This window comes from Lissotriton helveticus, chromosome 8 (genome assembly GCF_964261635.1).
Source record: "Lissotriton helveticus chromosome 8, aLisHel1.1, whole genome shotgun sequence".
Lineage (NCBI taxonomy): Eukaryota > Metazoa > Chordata > Amphibia > Caudata > Salamandridae > Lissotriton > Lissotriton helveticus.
The window spans coordinates 1106272604-1106289711 of NC_136069.1; the positions used below are offsets into that span (position 1 = coordinate 1106272604).

At 41.8% G+C, this 17108-nt stretch overlaps 1 protein-coding gene across 1 annotated transcript in view; it reads left to right on the forward strand.

The window, feature by feature from the left end:
* LOC144773855 (interleukin-18 receptor 1-like) overlaps window positions 1-17108 on the forward strand; it is a 275348-nt gene that overhangs the window by 36207 nt on the left and 222033 nt on the right. Inside the window, exon 2 of the mRNA XM_078658943.1 lies at window positions 1292-1547. Coding sequence (XP_078515069.1) covers window positions 1292-1547 — 256 coding nt within the window. The remainder of the gene's footprint in view (window positions 1-1291; window positions 1548-17108) is intronic.

Below are 17108 nucleotides of genomic sequence, written 5' to 3' on the forward strand. Positions count from 1 at the left end.
TAGAGATTAAGGAACATTGGGCCTCATTAAGGGTTTGGTGGACTGGAAGGGCACCAAAACCACAAATTATAGAACGCAGATGGAGACCCTACGTCCTCCATTAATGATCAGCAATTCAAGCGAGTTTGCCACTAGTCTGCTGCCACTGGTTCATTGGGCGGTCAGGTCGATTTAGCTCTGACCTACCTATGCAGGTTTTCCTTGTGCATGTCTGCAGTCTCCAAGCACAACTATACATTTCTCTGGTTTCAGCACTGCTGCACATTCATTTGTGTCTAAAATTCTCCTGGTGTCAGGCTTGGACATCCTGGGGCATATTACCAAGCAATACCGATAATTATCGCTATTGCTTGGTTAAAGACAAAAATGTATCGCCGACCTGCGGCGATTTTTATCGCAGATAAACCTTGGTATTACCAAGGTTTATCGCAAATGCGATAAAAATCGGCCGCAATGCATGAATATCGCTGAAAAGTCCGCAATATTCAGGCATTACCGAGCTTATGCTCTTAGCCATGTTATCCACCTCACATTGGATAACATGGCTAAGAACTGCTCAGGGCAGGTGTTAGTTTTTGGAGATATTCGCGCTTAGCGCGTAAATCTCCAAAAGTTGGTAATAGCAGATAGCGATGTTAGCGACTGTTTCCAGTCGCTAACATCTTGGCACGCCCACTTTGCATGTCATTAGTGATAAATTCCTCTGACATGCAAAGTGGGGCCCAAGATGGTCGCTATCTCCTACTAGCTGTCGCTAACTGGTGTTAGCGACAGCTAGGTAATAGGGAGATAATTTTATCTCCGCTTTCTTGGCTTTTAAAGCCAAAAAAGCGGAGATAAACCCCCTTGATAATATGCCCCCCTGTTTTTTCCACTGGGCATTTGCTCGGTAGGCAGGAGCCACTGGAGGCTGGATTTTAAGGTGGAGGGATGCTGTTGGCACCTCTGTCCATTACTTCAGATTCCCTGTCACATCATGGCAGACAGTATGGTGGGGGAAGGGGGCTTAGGATGTATAGAGAGGAAAGTGAGAGAAGAGGGAGGTTAGCGATAGAGATGCAATAAGAGATTGGGAACAGGGCTGAACATTTTTGCCAGAACTGGATTTGTTTCCGAGCCTGGCTCTAGTCGGGGTGAGAACAGCCATCAGAAATGGAGCACAACATAAATTTACCCTGCAAAAAGTGAGCGGTCTGCCCAGTGTACTCAGTGGAACACCCACAGGATGTAAACTGACTTTCATAGTTCACAGCTTTTCAATGAAAGTGACCCGTCTATCTTTTTTTCACAGGTGTCACCGACTACACCCCTTCAACCTGTGTTCTTGACGGAGAACATACTCTTTTGAAATGCTCGCCCTTCAGTTCAACAAATCCACAAAATTCTCAAAACAACAATTATACTGTGAAGTGGTTCAGAATCAGTGGACATGATGAATCAATGAGTCAGATCCTTGAAACGAACCGCAGACTTGTTTTTAATGGGCAAGCTCTTGAATTTTGGCCCGCTGAAGTGAGCGATACTGGGAAGTATCTATGTGTTTATGGGTAAGTAGGAGATCACAGCGTAGTAACATTCAACGCTCATGCTATCGAAAAATTTCCTGTTTAGAATATGGTTCTAAGAGACCACTGATGACATTTCTTGGGAAATTTTTTTAAAAACATAGGGGCATATTGACTGCAAAGTGGTGGAGCACAGTGTCAGCCTTCTTGACTTAACGCTGCACTCTGCCACTTCAGAAATGCAGGGCTGCGCCATATTTATAACCTTATGGTGCAGCCCTGCGTTTCCCCTTGAGCTGTCGCTAAATTTAGCAGCCTAGCGCCAACACAGGCACCTTTCACCATAGGGCAAGGATGTCTAGTTTGATTGTTTATGTGCAGGAAGGTGTCCCTTCCTGCACATAAACAATCTTTACATTGTATTCTGTAATTTCTATGTGTGCTGCTTAATGCAGCACACATAGAAGTTGCAGAAAGTCATTTTTTATTGATTATTTATATCCAGGAAGAGTCACTTTCCTGCACATAAACAATCCATGACCTTTTGCTGTTTCTATGTGTGCTGCACAAGGCAGCACATAGAAACAGCAACAACGAGGAGGGTCGCCTTCCTGCACAAACACAATGAACGTCCTTTTGCTGTTTCTATGTGTGCTGCACAAGGCAGCACTCATAGAAACAGCAAAAACAAGGAGAAATTTAACATTTCTACTCGCTGCATCCTGCACCTCTTTAAGACCAGGTTTTCCCTGCTCTTAATTTTGGCGCTGCCCCATATATACGCTACCTTTGTAATTATCGGCAGCATGAAAATCAATGGGTGTTGTGGTGGAACACCCACCGCAACACCCATTGCCCACCACTTTCATGCTAAGTATAGCGTGAAAGAGGGCCTTGTTCACAAGGCAGCGTTAACGCTGCCTTGTGAATAAGTCGAAGCCTATATCGCCACTACAACGCCCTGAAAAGTGACTTTGTGGTGGCTATAGGGGCTTGTAAATACGCCCCATGGTTTTAAAATTTGTACCAAGTAACAACAATACTAACACATGTCTGGTCCATGAGGATGGCTGCTAGAATGATTGCTGGTAGAAAACGATTCATGTTCTCATTTCTTTTACTAAAGAACTTGACCATTCCCAGACCACTTATTTAATAAAAAAAATCATACCATAGCCCTTATATATCGTGCTTTTCATCCCAGGGATGACGCATTGCCTAAGAATGACATAGACTGCAAGTGGCTACTCATTTAGGTTTTTCTATTAGCTCAATCTAGGCTCCTATTATAGGAGGGGACAATAATGCAACCTGGTCCCTATTAGAGCTAAGTATTAGTCAGTAGGGACTCTAATCAGGGTTACATCTAAGATCCTATCTCCTATTTTATTTTGACTGATATTTCTCTATTTCTTAATGTCGCTCTCAAAACAAGCTGAACAGATAATTTCCAAAATATGTCTGGTACAATATGAATTCGTTTGTCTAATCGAGGTAAGATCAGGCTGTTGTAAGGTGTGGGAAGTGCCACAGACAATTGATTCCTACTCAACTTTCCATAGGCCCAAACTGTAAAGTGACAATTCTCACAGTAATGTTAAAAGCATTTTAATTTAATATCGGAAAAGGTTACTGCTGATTTGAGCTTTTCAACAAAAGTTATATTTTTTGAAAAAGCCATTGTTGAAAGAGCCCTAACAATCATCAGCCTCAGTCGTCCCTACATTTCTTCTCTTAATTGTAAGAAAGATTTGCAGGATAGGGTCGTGCCCTTAGAGCCTGTGTGCTAAAAGTGCAATTTCAGCTGAATCCTCGACAGCAAATGTCTCATTTAGTGGAGGAAGGTAATGGTTCATCTGTCAATATTTGGCAACTCTGGGTTCCTCTGCCTCAGTTATGGATAGGGAACTGATGAGTTTCCGCTGGCGGAGAAGAAGTGAGCTGTGCCATTAAAATCACAATGCCAGGGAGGCATCTGCCACAGGATCGCCAGCTTAATGCTGTCAGAAGGCACCCAGCACTCTTTTTCATGTGTGGGACTCAGTGCAAGCCACTATTATTGTGGACAACGAAAAAGAGCATATTCCCCCTGATGAGCCTGAGAAAGCAACCAGCTCATAAGGGGCAATGAGGTTTTAAAAAAAAAAACACAACCACCTACTTTGGAGTTGATTTTGTAATAAACACGGGGCATATTAACAAGATGTGCGTTAAAGAACGCATATCGCACATTTCACTATCGCTGGATTTTTGGGCCGTGTTAGCGCGTTATTATCAACGCACAACACGTAGGCGATAGTAAATCCTGCGATAGCTGGCGATAGTGAACATTAGCGCGTGAAAACAAGCATTGTTTTCATGCGCTAATGTGTGCCCTGATAATATGGGGGGGTGGATTCATCTTTATGATCCACACCCCCATGTTATTAATGCCTAACGCCTAGTCAGAGCAGGTGTTGGGAGACCTGCGATAAACGAGTTTATCGCAGGTCTTTTCCTCCCAACGCCTGCCTTGGTGATAGGGTGTTCTTATCTCCAATCACATTTTACATGTGGTTGGACGTGGGAACGCCCACTTTGCATGTCATTAGCGATGTTTCTCGCTGACATGCAAAGTGGGCTTGAGGCAGGCGTTGCAATGCCCTTGTTAATAGGGCGCTGGAAGTATCGCCGCTCTCTCGGCGAATTGTGCCGAGAAAGCGGCAATACTTCAGCTTGTTAATATGCCCCCACATTTTTTTAAAATAATGCTGTCTGTCTCTTACGTCGTTAGAACATGGCAGGCAGGAGGCACTGTGCAATTTTTTTGTCAAAAGCGTTCCTCCCTTGTTGATAGAAGCACTACTTCAACCATGTTGGCTGGAACATTTTTGGAGAAAACATTTCACTCGTACAGCAGAAATCTTTAAATAGGACGGGCCGGTCACAGAAGGCCTGAAGAGATTGGGCCTCCATCTCCCTAGTGGTCTGCTGGCTCAATCAGCAAAAATAAAAATCAGTCTTAAGGGTATTCCACATAGGTCCTCTAAATATAAACTTGGGCTTCAAGCCATTTTAATCTTTCATGTTTAGTGAACCTGAGTTTTAAACTGGCACTACAAAGAAGTGTTTGTACCAGCTCCAGATTGGGATCTTTGCCACTTTTTCAACCCATTGGCAGCATTCCAGGGCTCCTCATCAAGACAAGGAAAAAAGGTAATGCCCCCTCAAAGAACTAAAAGCAAACAAAATCCAACCATAATTTTAAAGGAACGCAAACGGTGTCCACTGTCCACCAGGTAGAGGTAACCGAATGACATACTTAGGCAAAATAATGTCCCAGGTCCAAGAAGTAAAAAAGCCTTTAGTAAAAAGGTTACAGCTCAAATCCACTCATTTTGTGCCTTATAAAGAGGACTACTAAAATGATGTGATTGTGTGGCTGTGTTTTTTTTTTTGTTGCATAATTATGGATTTGCTGCATTGTCCTCATATTCTATCATCTTCTGCCTATTTGAACAAAAAAAATAGTATCTGGCTCAAACGGATCCAAGGTTACCAAAAATGTGGTGACGTGAACTTGCACAGGGGAAGGCTCTCCGTAAAGGTCGACGGCTCATCTTGCCTTTGGAAGTTACTATATTTAGTGTTAGACTACTACTATTGCGGTGAAATCTTTGCACAGACATTATAAAAAGTATGGAACATTGACATAATACTACAACAAAATGTACAGCTTTACGCCGCATACTTTGCCTTTTCTTGCTGCATAATTTAGTCTGCCATGTTGCATAATTTGATCCACTCATGCTACATAATTCCAGAGGCCCTGCTTATAAATGGTGGCAAATGTGGTCAATTATTACTAAATCTCATGTTTGAATCTATAAATCTCCAGCTTTCATTGTACATCTGTATGTGTCCTGTGGAAAGTGATCCGGTGAATATTGCTACCAAGAGATGAAAGAGGAGTCAAGCCTTCCATGGATGCAATGGGGATGTATCTTTGGTTGAAAACAAAGCACACTTTTGGGTTTACTTCACTTTCCAAAATACAGCCACCTGCGTCTTTGCTTGGCTTACCTCAGGGCAACTGTTGTTGACACAGATGCATATAGCGTTTGTGATGCATCCTTCTCTACATAAAACCAAATAAAATACACAGTATTAAAAACATAATATTGTCAGTGAATGAGCACGTGAAGCATCAAGTGTGGAACACTACCAGATTGTTTTGGGTGTTCACTGTAACAGTATTAATACATTGTGGATTTTGGGATCAGTCAAAGGATTGCCATGTAACTGGAATATTCTTGTTCCATTTCAATTTAGTAAATGGGTAATACATTATGTAATTAGGTGTAGTATCAATTATCACAGCAATATTTCACCCTGGTATTGAAATCAATAGCATTATTGAAACCAAGCACAATACACAAGAGAGTTAGCCAGTGTGGCCACATTATACAATTCTGTTTATTCAATCAGGCCATGCTGTGTAGAAACAAGCACGTAAATCCAATTGATTTCTCAGTCCATGCACTACTGTTGAAGGAGTCAGGGGGCAGACAAATGCACCTAAAAGCCAATAGCATGACGGTGAAGAAGAAATATTCCATTGTGTTGATCCATACTGTTAATGACACTTAAGAAAAATAAATACATTAACTTTATCATTTTCTCCCTTTTTGCAACTGGATTAAACACAGTATTGTAAATCCTCAAAATGAAAACTACAACAATCTAACCAATGCAACAACAGGTCGAGGTTCACTGCAGTAGCAGTATACAACTTGGAAATGTAGTACTGCAAGGGAGTTACAATACTACAGCATCTGGTCACTCTATAGAGTCCATGAAATCCATCAGTCAAATATTATTTATTAAGAAATCTTCATAAACCTGCTGTGCAGTATAGCAGTTGAATCAAAGTTAAAGAGGCATACCATAATTGTGAACAACAACATGTACCCACCTAGATTGCAGTGTAGAAATGAAATCTATTTAGTTATTATTCAAAGTTTAAATTTATTATTTCACTGAAGTTAATGCAAAATCAATGTAATAATGATCTTGACAATAATATTGGCTCAATTAAACATATTTGTGTTTATATAATTTTATAAATACAAATTAAAAACATAACTGAAGGGGAGCCATGCATCCCTTGGTTTAAGCAGTAGGTATATTTAGATAGAGTAAGTAACCATCAGTTCTTGATAGTATGTCAAATAATGTGTCCAGTCTTTCAATCAAATGAGGGTCCTTCGCACTAATGAATGATCAGTCTGCATTTAGCCAAGACAATGCTAGAGCGACAAACTTTCTAGCTCAATAAGACAGACAGCAGGGTAAGTGGCATACTGCTTTATGCCATTTTAGCCCTTTTCTCTATCACTAGTTCCTCGGTGCATTTCCATCCTAAAAGGGGGAAGTCTTTGGCACCAGCATCACAACACTGACAACAGATATCCCTATCTCTATCAAGTTTACAAATGTGCTCGGTGTGTGGTTCAATCTGTGAAGAAACTTTAAGTGGTTTAATTAATGTTGTCTACGTATTCCTCAACTTTCCTCATATGCCTACAATAGTAGGCTCAGCAGGCATCTGACATGCCCCAGGTCGGTTTTCTTTTTTTATTTTTTTTTTTACAGTTCAAAAAGAATTTTATTGGTCAAGAACAAGGTGTCAATACAAAGTACAAAAAGCAAGTCAAGAGAAACATAAGAGCATTTAAGTAAAGCAATACATCAAAAGCAATAATAAAAAACTAAAAACGAGCTTTAAAGCAAAACAAAGAAGGTAAAATGGTTATAAATGTAAGACAATGCAAGTATAGGGAGATAAAGAGAATAATGAAGAAATAAGGAACGTCAAGGGTAGTTAAGGGGGTTTAGAGACTTCTTGTTGGGCAGGCTGTAAATGAAAGGAGCGTGTGGCACATTCATCAAGAAATAACGTGATAGGAAGCCATAAGTTCATACGCTTTGTCGCCATGTGAATAGGAAAGACAAAAGCAGTGTCCAATCTGTGATTGTGACATACATTGTACCACCATGCTTTAAAGGTAATATTTGAAAGGTTTTTCCAATTAGCTGTAATCTGCTGAAACGCAACAGCCAGTAACAAATCAATAATTTGAACATTAAGTGCGACATCCTCCCAGCAAGAAGAAAGGTTACCCAGGAAGATGTGAGTGAAAGAGGAAGGGAATGTGGGTGTGAAAAATTAAGTTAATTTGGGACCAGACCCGTTTCCAAAAGTCATGGACAGCATTACACATGAACAACATATGAAATAAAGTGGCGTGCGGGGAAGAACAGGTCCAACAAAGGTCCGGGGTTGTGGAAAACCTTCTGTTGAGGTCAAATGGAGTAAGAAGAAGTCTGTTGTAAATGAAGAACAGGGATTGCGTCAAGGTCGCTGCTCTGGATGATTTACGGATTTTAGTCCATATCTTATTCCACAAAGATATAGGCCAAGATGTAGCAAAATCGCATTCCCATTGTTCTTTTACCTTAGATTTAGACCTAGGGAACTCTGTGATGGGAAGATATTTATAGATAACAGAAGCTTTGGGTGTGACTCGTAAAAAAGAATGGAGTTGTGAAGTAGTAGTGAAAGGTGTGGGAGGAGCACAGGGTTGTGAGAGTCGAGTATGAGTGGTCATGACTGCCTCTTTAAGTAGAAGGTATTTGCAAGCAAAGGAAGTAGGTAAGTCAAGAGACTGGCAAAGTTGGAAGAAAGGTATGAAAGTAGAATGTGAAAATAATTGAGAGACCCAGATTAATCCTTTTTGCCTCCAGGATTTCCAGTAAAAGGGCTTATTGTTGATTAATAGGTTCAAATTATGCCAAATGGTGGAATTAAGGAAATCAGCAACTGTAGTAAGGGAAGGGGGAGTGGAGGATAAAAGCAATTTGGTAGTTAACCTGTGTAAGGGAGTAGATAGTGAAGAGGGTTTGCGAGAAAATGAAAGATATTCAACAAAAGAGAAGGGGGAGAGTGAGAGATGCTCAACCTTGGCCCATAAAGGACAGGGATCAACAGGATCCTGTAACCAGAAAGAAGCTTGCCGCAATAGAAATGCCTTTTGTTATGCTGGAAAGTCTGGGAAATTAACTCCACCTTCCGATTTTGGACGCATTAGTCTGGCAAGAGACAACCGAGACTTCTTGCCAATCGAGAAAAAGGAAGATAGGATAGAATTAATCTTTTTGAAAAATTTGGAGGGGATGGGCAGGGGGATGTTAGAAATCGTGTAGAGGATTATGGGGGGACAGCATCATCTTATTGGTATCAAGGCGACCCCACCATGACAAGTAAAGAGGGTGCCATTTGGTTGTCAGATCTGATATTTTTTGAATGCACTTGGTCAGGCAATGAGAGACTGTGTCTGAAATTGAGGGAGTAATGTGCAATCCTAAGTATTTAATGGAAGAAGAGTTCCAAGTAAAAGTGGAAGAACTAAAATCAGGTTTAAAAGTAAATTTTTTTAAGGGCAAAACCTCACACTTGTCATTATTGAGTTTATAGCTGGAAATCAAGGAGTATTCGTTTACCGCATCTAGAAAGGCGGGTATGGATTCAGTGGTGCTGCAAGTTTGACATGAGAATGCATGGTTTGAAAACCATGTATTTTATGGTTTTGACGGAGCTTGGAGAGGAAAGGCTCTAAAGCCAAGTTGAAAAGAAACGGGGACAAGGGACAACCTTGACGGACGCCCCTTCCTAGGTCAAAAAAGGAGGAAACTAGACCATTAGCACAAACTGCTACACGTGGGTTGGAATAAAGAAGGGATATTAAGGAAATGAATTTGGAGCCAAAACCAAACCATTTGAGGGCAGAAAAAAGATAGGTCCATTCAACCCTATCGAATGCTTTCTCGGCATCCTATGCGATCGCCGCAAGAGAATGTTGCAAACGAGAAGATTTTGACAGGACATTGAACAAAAGTCTGGTGTTATCAGTAATAAAACGTCCTTTGACAAAACCAGACTGTTCCGAACCTAACAGGTCAGGCAGTAGGAGGTCTAACCTTGTTGCAAGCGATTTGGCAAATATTTTGTAATCGATGTTAACCAGAGAGATGGTTCATTAATTCTTACAGTATTTTGTATCCTTTCCCTCCTTGGGTATGAGGCATACGTGAGCGTCAGAAAAGGAACCGGATGAACTTCCCAGGGTAAGAAATGTGCCTATTAGAGAATGCAATTTAGGTATTAATAGTTTTGAGAAATGAAGGTAAAACTCAAAAACGTCTGGCCCAGGAGCTTTGTCTTTTTTAAGATGTTGAAGTGCAGTAAGTAGCTCTTGTTGGGATACATCTGAATCTAAAGAGGTAAGATCGAGGGGAAAATGCTGGGGTTTGTGTATGCTGGAAAATAAATTCAGTTAGAATGTCAACGTCTTTATGTTTGAGATCAGAATTGTTATCAATAAATAGATTCAATATTCAACTTATTATGCTTAACTTTCAAATAATTAGCCAAAATTTTCCCGGCTTTGTTTCGACCCCCATAAATTTTTGCACTTGACTTTAATAAGTATAGAGAAGCATCGTTCGCAGATTTCTTGTTAAATTGCATCTTGGCATCAACAAGAGCTGTCAAACTATCTTGAGAATGTGAAGTGAAATAGGTGTGCTCCAATCTCTTAATTTTCTGAAGGAGATCTCTAGTAAACTTGCGGGCAATTTTTCTTTTTGTGGCTACGTAACTAATTATAAAATCTCTTGCCGTGGCCTTAAAATCATCCCAAATGGTATGCTTGGGTATGGAATGAGTATCGTTAATTTAAAAAAACTCGTCAAAAAATTCAGTGAAGGAGGAAGTAAATTTAGGATCTAGGAAAAGAGTATTATTAAATCGCCATCTCCTAGGCCCTTTAATTTTAGGAAGAATGTCAATATTAATTGAAACAGGGGCGTGATCCGACAACAAAATGGGACCATGTCTGCATTGGTAAGAGTTTGGCAATGTTGTGTGAGATGAAAATATAATCAATCCTTGACTGGGAGTGATGGGTTGGCGAGTAAAAGGTAAACTCTTTTGTCGTCGGATTGCATAGGCGCCATGCATCAATGAGCTTGTGTTGTGAGATTGCCTGAGCAAAAAGTTTGTGAGATTTGTTTGGGATATAAGGAGCTTTTGAGTTTCTGTCAAGAAAGGGGTCAAGAGGTTGGTTGCAATCTCCCGCTAAAACAAAATTGTCATCAATAAATTTGGTGATGTGCGTGTACATCGCATGCCAAAATGTGGGGTTACCTCCAGTGGGGGCATAAACATTGAGGAAAGAGATTGGAACACCCCTAATGGATAGTTTGACATAAATCCATCTAGCTTCCGAGTCTGACTCTTGAGTTACAAATTAATAGGCAAGGGATTTGCGACATAAAATTGCTACCCCACTACGTTTACCATCACAAGAAGAGTAATAGACGTCACCCACCCAACCCCTTTTGAGTTTCGCAGACTCTACATCTGAAAGATGGGCTTCTTGCAAAAATGCAAAATCGACATTTAATTTGGCTAAATGAGATAAAATTCTTTGTCTTTTGATAGGAGAGTTAATACCCTTAACATTCCATGTAATAACTTTTAACGACATAAAATATAATACATATTATAATAGTCACAACGAAGAAATCCATAGAAGGAGCTCGTAAGCAAAAAAAAACAACAAGCAGATGATGGCTTGTGTAAGAAAAAAGAGAAGAAGAAAAAGAGCAGCTCAGTGGAATATGATACAGTGAGAAAAAGAGCAGGTAACCTAAAAGAAGAAGAGAAGAGAATAATAAGAAAAAGTATGTATACATTAGTAAGTGAGAAACGACATGATGATGAGTAAAAATGACGATATGAGAGAGAGAGAAAGAGAGTAAATAGAAAGAATTAATGTAGTCTGACACCTACAAGAAAAGGAAGAGAAAGGAAAAGGAAAAGAAGAGGGGAAACAAATGCTGAGACAAATGCGCAGGACAATTGAAGGAAAAACATACTTACAGAGGAAAAGGGCGAGGGAACAAAATCGGGAGCAAAACCAGGAGTGAGGGGGGGGGGTGGAACCACCTGGAGCAGGCGGGACATCCTGGGTCAGTGGAACACCGAACCAGGGGAGCATCACGGAACAAGGTTCTTGATCTATGAAAACATGAGAAGAGCAGCAATATAAAGTGACTAAATATTAGACAGGAGAAACAGTACTGGAACATAATTAATCCAAACATGCTTACGAACGCATAAAACAAGGAGAACAAACAAAAGATGCGAGTAACATACATAGGAAGATATGTTCGAAGAGGACAACTAAGAAACTAGGAGAGTCAGGTAGGGAAGGAAGAAGATGGACCAGATAGGTCCATATCAGTTGCATGGCAGGAATTCAGGAAGCTTTGAAGACGTACCGGATCCTTGTATGTTGTGGTTTTGTTATTATAGGTGACCTTGAAAAGACAGGGGTGGAAAAGTCCATATCTGGCACCAATAGATCGAAGATCAGCCCGCATGTCCAGAAAAGCCTTGCAACGGTTTGCTGTAGCTTTAGCATAATCTTGCGCAAAAAACAGAGAAGATCCTGCCCAGGTGAACCGAGGAGAGGCTCTAGCTGCTGACTAGACTTTTAGAAGATCCGTGTATTCTAAGAAGTATATAATGACACCTCTTGGTCTCGATGTAGTGGAAGTTGAGGATGGAGCTCGGCCAAGTCTGTGTGCCCATTGGATATTAAGCACAGTGTCGTCTGGCATCTGTAAAAGCTTGGGGAGAAAAGAATTAAAAAAGGTAATGGGATCATTACCTTCACAACCTTCAACCAGGCAGTAGATACGCAAATTATTGCGTCTAGTGCGATTTTCGAGTTCCTCCATTTGTTTCTGAAGAGAAGAGACCTGCGACTGCAAGTGAGAGACTTTGGTAGATGATTCCTGAAGAGATGAAACATTCAGTTCCACTGCTGTGACTCTTGTGTCCATTTGCGCCCAATTGTCAGTCAAGGTTTGTAGTTTAATATTGGTTTCCTCCATGAAAGGGCGAAGGGCCCGTATTTCTTCCAGCAGAAGCTCCATAGATATGGACGTTGCAGATTTAGGCGGTGAGGGAGGATCTTTTTTTAATCTTTTGGTGGTGTTCTTCCCTGAAGTAGTCGCAGACGGTTCCATCTCGAACTGTGAGTCGGTAGTGAGAGAGGATTGAGAAGCCTGGTATTTAGCAAATTCAGAGAATAATTTGGAATTTTTGAAGAGACTGCGACTCGAGTTCTTAACGACAAAGGTTGCTGACTTCTTGCCCATAGAGTAAAATTATGCACTGAAGAAAAGCACTTGAGCAAGACAGATATGCTATGAGACCTTGAGGTATATAAAAATCCGCAGGAGGATGTGAAAAAAGAGGTAAATCCGCAGTATAAAAAATGTGAGTGTTGAAGCAAAGTGTTCAGCGCCAAGATGAAGGGGCTCAAGTGAATGCGGCAGGAAATGAGGCAAACCTTAGGTAGTATGCAGTGAATCGATGAGGTAACCCCTAAGATTAGGAGCGATACATCAAACTCCAAAGGGGAAGTAATAGCACAACCAGTTCAGAGAGAATAACAAATCAGAACAGCAATCCTGAAGCAAGTGGGACAGGCCGAGGAGAATCACAAAATGGCCGTCAAGCATGCAGATAAAAAACGCCTCATATCTGAAGAGAGAAACTCAAATGAGTAATTATGAGTAACCAGTCGTCAAAATTGGCCCACCTTAAATGGAAAGTTGCAATGCAAGGCATTGTGGAAGAACAAGCAGGGGCATTGAAGTGCAGCAACCATAGAAACGTTCCGCATGAAATGCGCTGAAAACAAAAAAAACAAAATGGCGGCCGCGGCCGATGCCGAGCCGCGACCGGAACGATTTTGCCAAAAAACTGAAGGAAGGCGGCCACAAAGGGCAACCAAAAGGTCCTCAAGGCATTCTCAAAGCCTTCCGACAGTCAAATCTGCCACCTCCGGAGTTCGGGAGAAAGGCGACCCGTGAATGCTCACCGGCCTCGGCGGAGCGCTCACACCAGCGCCGCCATGCTCGCCGGGCACCAAGCCACGCCCCACCAGGTCTGTTTTCTATCATGCTCTCTCACTCAGTGTCCCACTTAATCTTATCTGTTGAGACTCTGTGTAAAAGAAGGACACTGTTTTTTATCTCCCTCCATGTCACCTCATTGCTATTTGAAGTAGTGCTGGGCCGTAAATTTCCTCTGTAGGAACGGGTCTCCAAGAGTCGCCAGTTGCGGTACAGTGAATATGTTATTGGTCCCCACCTCACTTATCAGTGGAATCCGTGGGTTATCTTCAAGTGGTATCATCGGTGAGTGTGGTTCATTCACCCAAACATGCTGGCTAATTCCTACTAGGAATCATCATCATGGTAATTTCAAATCTATCTGTCAGTGACATATCCCAGAATGTCATTCTTAAAGAATCTCTTTTGACCATCAGGCCTCAGTTACCTGAAGTTTACAGTGTGTCTCAGCCCTAGATCCGTATTTGCTGAATTGCTTCTATGCAACTAGGTAATACAATCAGAGGTCTGGGAACAACAAGGCAATCCTGTTCTATCGGTGTAGTCAGTACTTCCCGCCCAGCTCTTGATATCTTCCGGACCATGTCATGCAGGTCAATACAGCTTTTATTCTAGTAAAGACAACCTTAAGTAATACCACTGTGTGAACACCACCATCTTTAAAAGTGAGATTCTACCATGGAACGTCAGGAACAGCTTGATCTATCTCTAAACCTGTCTCCAGTCTGTCTACTGCAAATCCAAAATTCTCCCTTCGCATAGTATCTTTATCAGAATTGATCTCACACCCTGATATCGTACCAGGTCTGACGTCCACGAAAGTTGGTTACTGGTAGGATTTCAGTCTTGTGCCAATTGATATTTAGGCATGAAATTTCTCCATAATGCGTCACTCTCTTATTATTGGGTTTAGGTTGTCACACGGTTGTTGGATGTATAACAGTATGTCGTCTTCATATGATGAGACAATGACGGTGTGGCCTCTAATGTAGATACCTCGAAGGGTTGCTGCCCACAGAGTTTGTACGGCATTTGAGAGGATGTGGAGTAATGGCCAGAGCAGCTGACTTGGAAACTGGGGAGCCAGGTGCAAGTCTCGGAGTCACACAAAATCCTGTGATTCTGGGCAAAACATTTAATTTATTGTAGCTTGGCTGTGGAATGTTACTGGTAGGGTGTTCCACCAGTGAGGGTCCAGGGGTGCTAGGCAACGGGAGGCAAATGTTGTAGGGAGAGGAGAGACAGCTGTTAAAGCTGAAGCAAGCATAAGAATGTGTCTCTCTGTTGGTGGATTACAAACGTGGAAGAACTTTGCTGGCCAGCCTTGTTTCCTATCAATGGTGACAAGGTAACCTGCTACGGATAGGAACCCACAACCAACACCCCTCTGGATTGCTCTATTAGAATTCGTTTTGACTGCTAAACCAAACCTACGTTCAGCCGTTAGGACTCCTACATAGTGGTGGGATTAAATGCAGCATTCGTCATTGACATGAGGAAGAGGTCTGTTCGTGGTACATATATATGGCGACATATCCTAAGACAGTGGTGAATCCTGGACACAGAAGGACATGTTTCTACACAAATTGCAAATTAATTGTTTTAGTTTATAATATTCATTTGTTGATTTGGCTAGTTACTTGCTTTAGTTTGTTATATTACATGTTTGTATAGGTACAGAGAACATGGATGTAGCAAATATGCTGCAACATCCACAATTATTATCAGAATCTGGGGTATGCGTTTTGCCATGGAAACGGTGGAAATGCCTTTTTGATTATTTATGAGACCTTAGAGGAAATTGACACTGGCAATGAGGAAGGTGAGCCAATGGATGTGTTTGAATTATCCCTCACCATGTTGGAGAAATATTTTGGTCCATTTATCAATGGAGAGGCACATTTTTTATGAGGGTACAGGCAAAGGAAGAATGAGTTGCCGTCCATGTATCTGCTCTGAGGAACTTGATGCAAATTTGTGAGTTTGGTGAGTTGGCAGAGTCTCTTATGGGGATCAACTGGTGCACTGCATGAATGACCCTAAGGTTCAAGAAAAGTTGTAGACAAAGAATCCTTCACTTAAAGTGGCTATTGAAATTGTGGAGGGTATGGAACATGCAGCTGGGTGGGTCAAGGCAATGTGAGGAAACACTCCTCGTTCAGTGGACCAGGTATCTGCCATTCCTGAGAAAGGGAAAACTGTCAAGCTGTTGAGGTGCAAGGTGCTGAGTGCCAGTTACAGGAGTATCCCTTGGAAACCAGAAGTGTATGAAGTTGTCAGTGGACCAGTTGTTGGAAGGGACTCTAAATGTAGTTGCTTTAACGTGGCAGCCTTTATAATCTCACTAATAGTCCACAATGTATTGCCCAGAAGGTGGTAAGTTGTAGTTTTGGGAAGAAGGGGCATTTTGCTCACGTTTGCAAGAGTAGGAAGGGGCATGAAGTGTTGGAGATGCCTGAGGAGGATCAGAGTGTGATTTCACGCTTAGGAACTTCAGAGGCTGCATCGAAACATGGGGAGGAGATGGTCAATGCTGGTCCATAACTATGCATGAATGTGAGGTTGGTATAGGAGGGAAGAGTTTCACTGTTTTGGCTGGTTCAAGGTTACTATTCACATTGGTGGGGGATGAGAATTGAGAACAGGTACACAGCTCAATTGGCATTTCATTGTTACCTCCTGATAATAATCCTGAAGGATATGGAGGCATGAAGAAAGATCTATTGGGTTGGATAGTGTTGTTGATAAACTCTCAAGGAAGAGAGACTGTAGGCAAGATCTATGTTTACAAGAGAAGGAACAATTTGTTGGGTTGGAGATAACAGTGAGATGTAAGTATTGTGTTAAATCCTAATTCTCCTTATCAGGTTAGGATTGTGGCCACTCTTGGATAGGACATTAGCTGGGTGCATGAGTTTCCGAAGCTTTTTACCCTTTTGGTGCATTAGACGGCCCCCGGCTGTCCGATGTCACGGTGGGCATGTGCGGAGTACAGCCGGGGACAGTTGGAACCACACCCACCCATTAGTTCACCCGCAACGCGGCGGAATTCGCTCTGCGGTCAACGTATTAATGAACGGTTGGGACTGGTCAAAGGCTTTGAGCACAACATCATATAATAAAAAAGTGTGGTTAACCACTGGTGTACAAAACAAGGAAGGTACTCAGTTTAATGATCAGGCCATTGAAGGAGTAATTGGATAGAATTTTTCACAGTGAAGTCATTGAGGAGAGTTTTCAGAGTGGTAAGCTCCAGTGGTTCTTGCCCCTAAGGATAATGGGACTAAGATCTACATGTGAGTCAATCTTAGAGATCTCAACCAATGTATTTGGGTGGATTGTCAAACTGTGCCTAACATCACAGAGTCTCTAACCATCTTCAAGGGTGCCACAGTGTTCAGTGTGATGGATTTGTCTGGCACCCATCATCTGGTGGTGCTGCACAAAGACTCCAGGGCTCTCTCCTCTTTCATCACGCCTTTGTGAACATACAGGTTCAAGAGGTTGCTGTTTAGGCTGGCTTCTGTGGCGGCATGCTTCCAGAGGCTGATAAAGGTGGCGTTAGCAAGT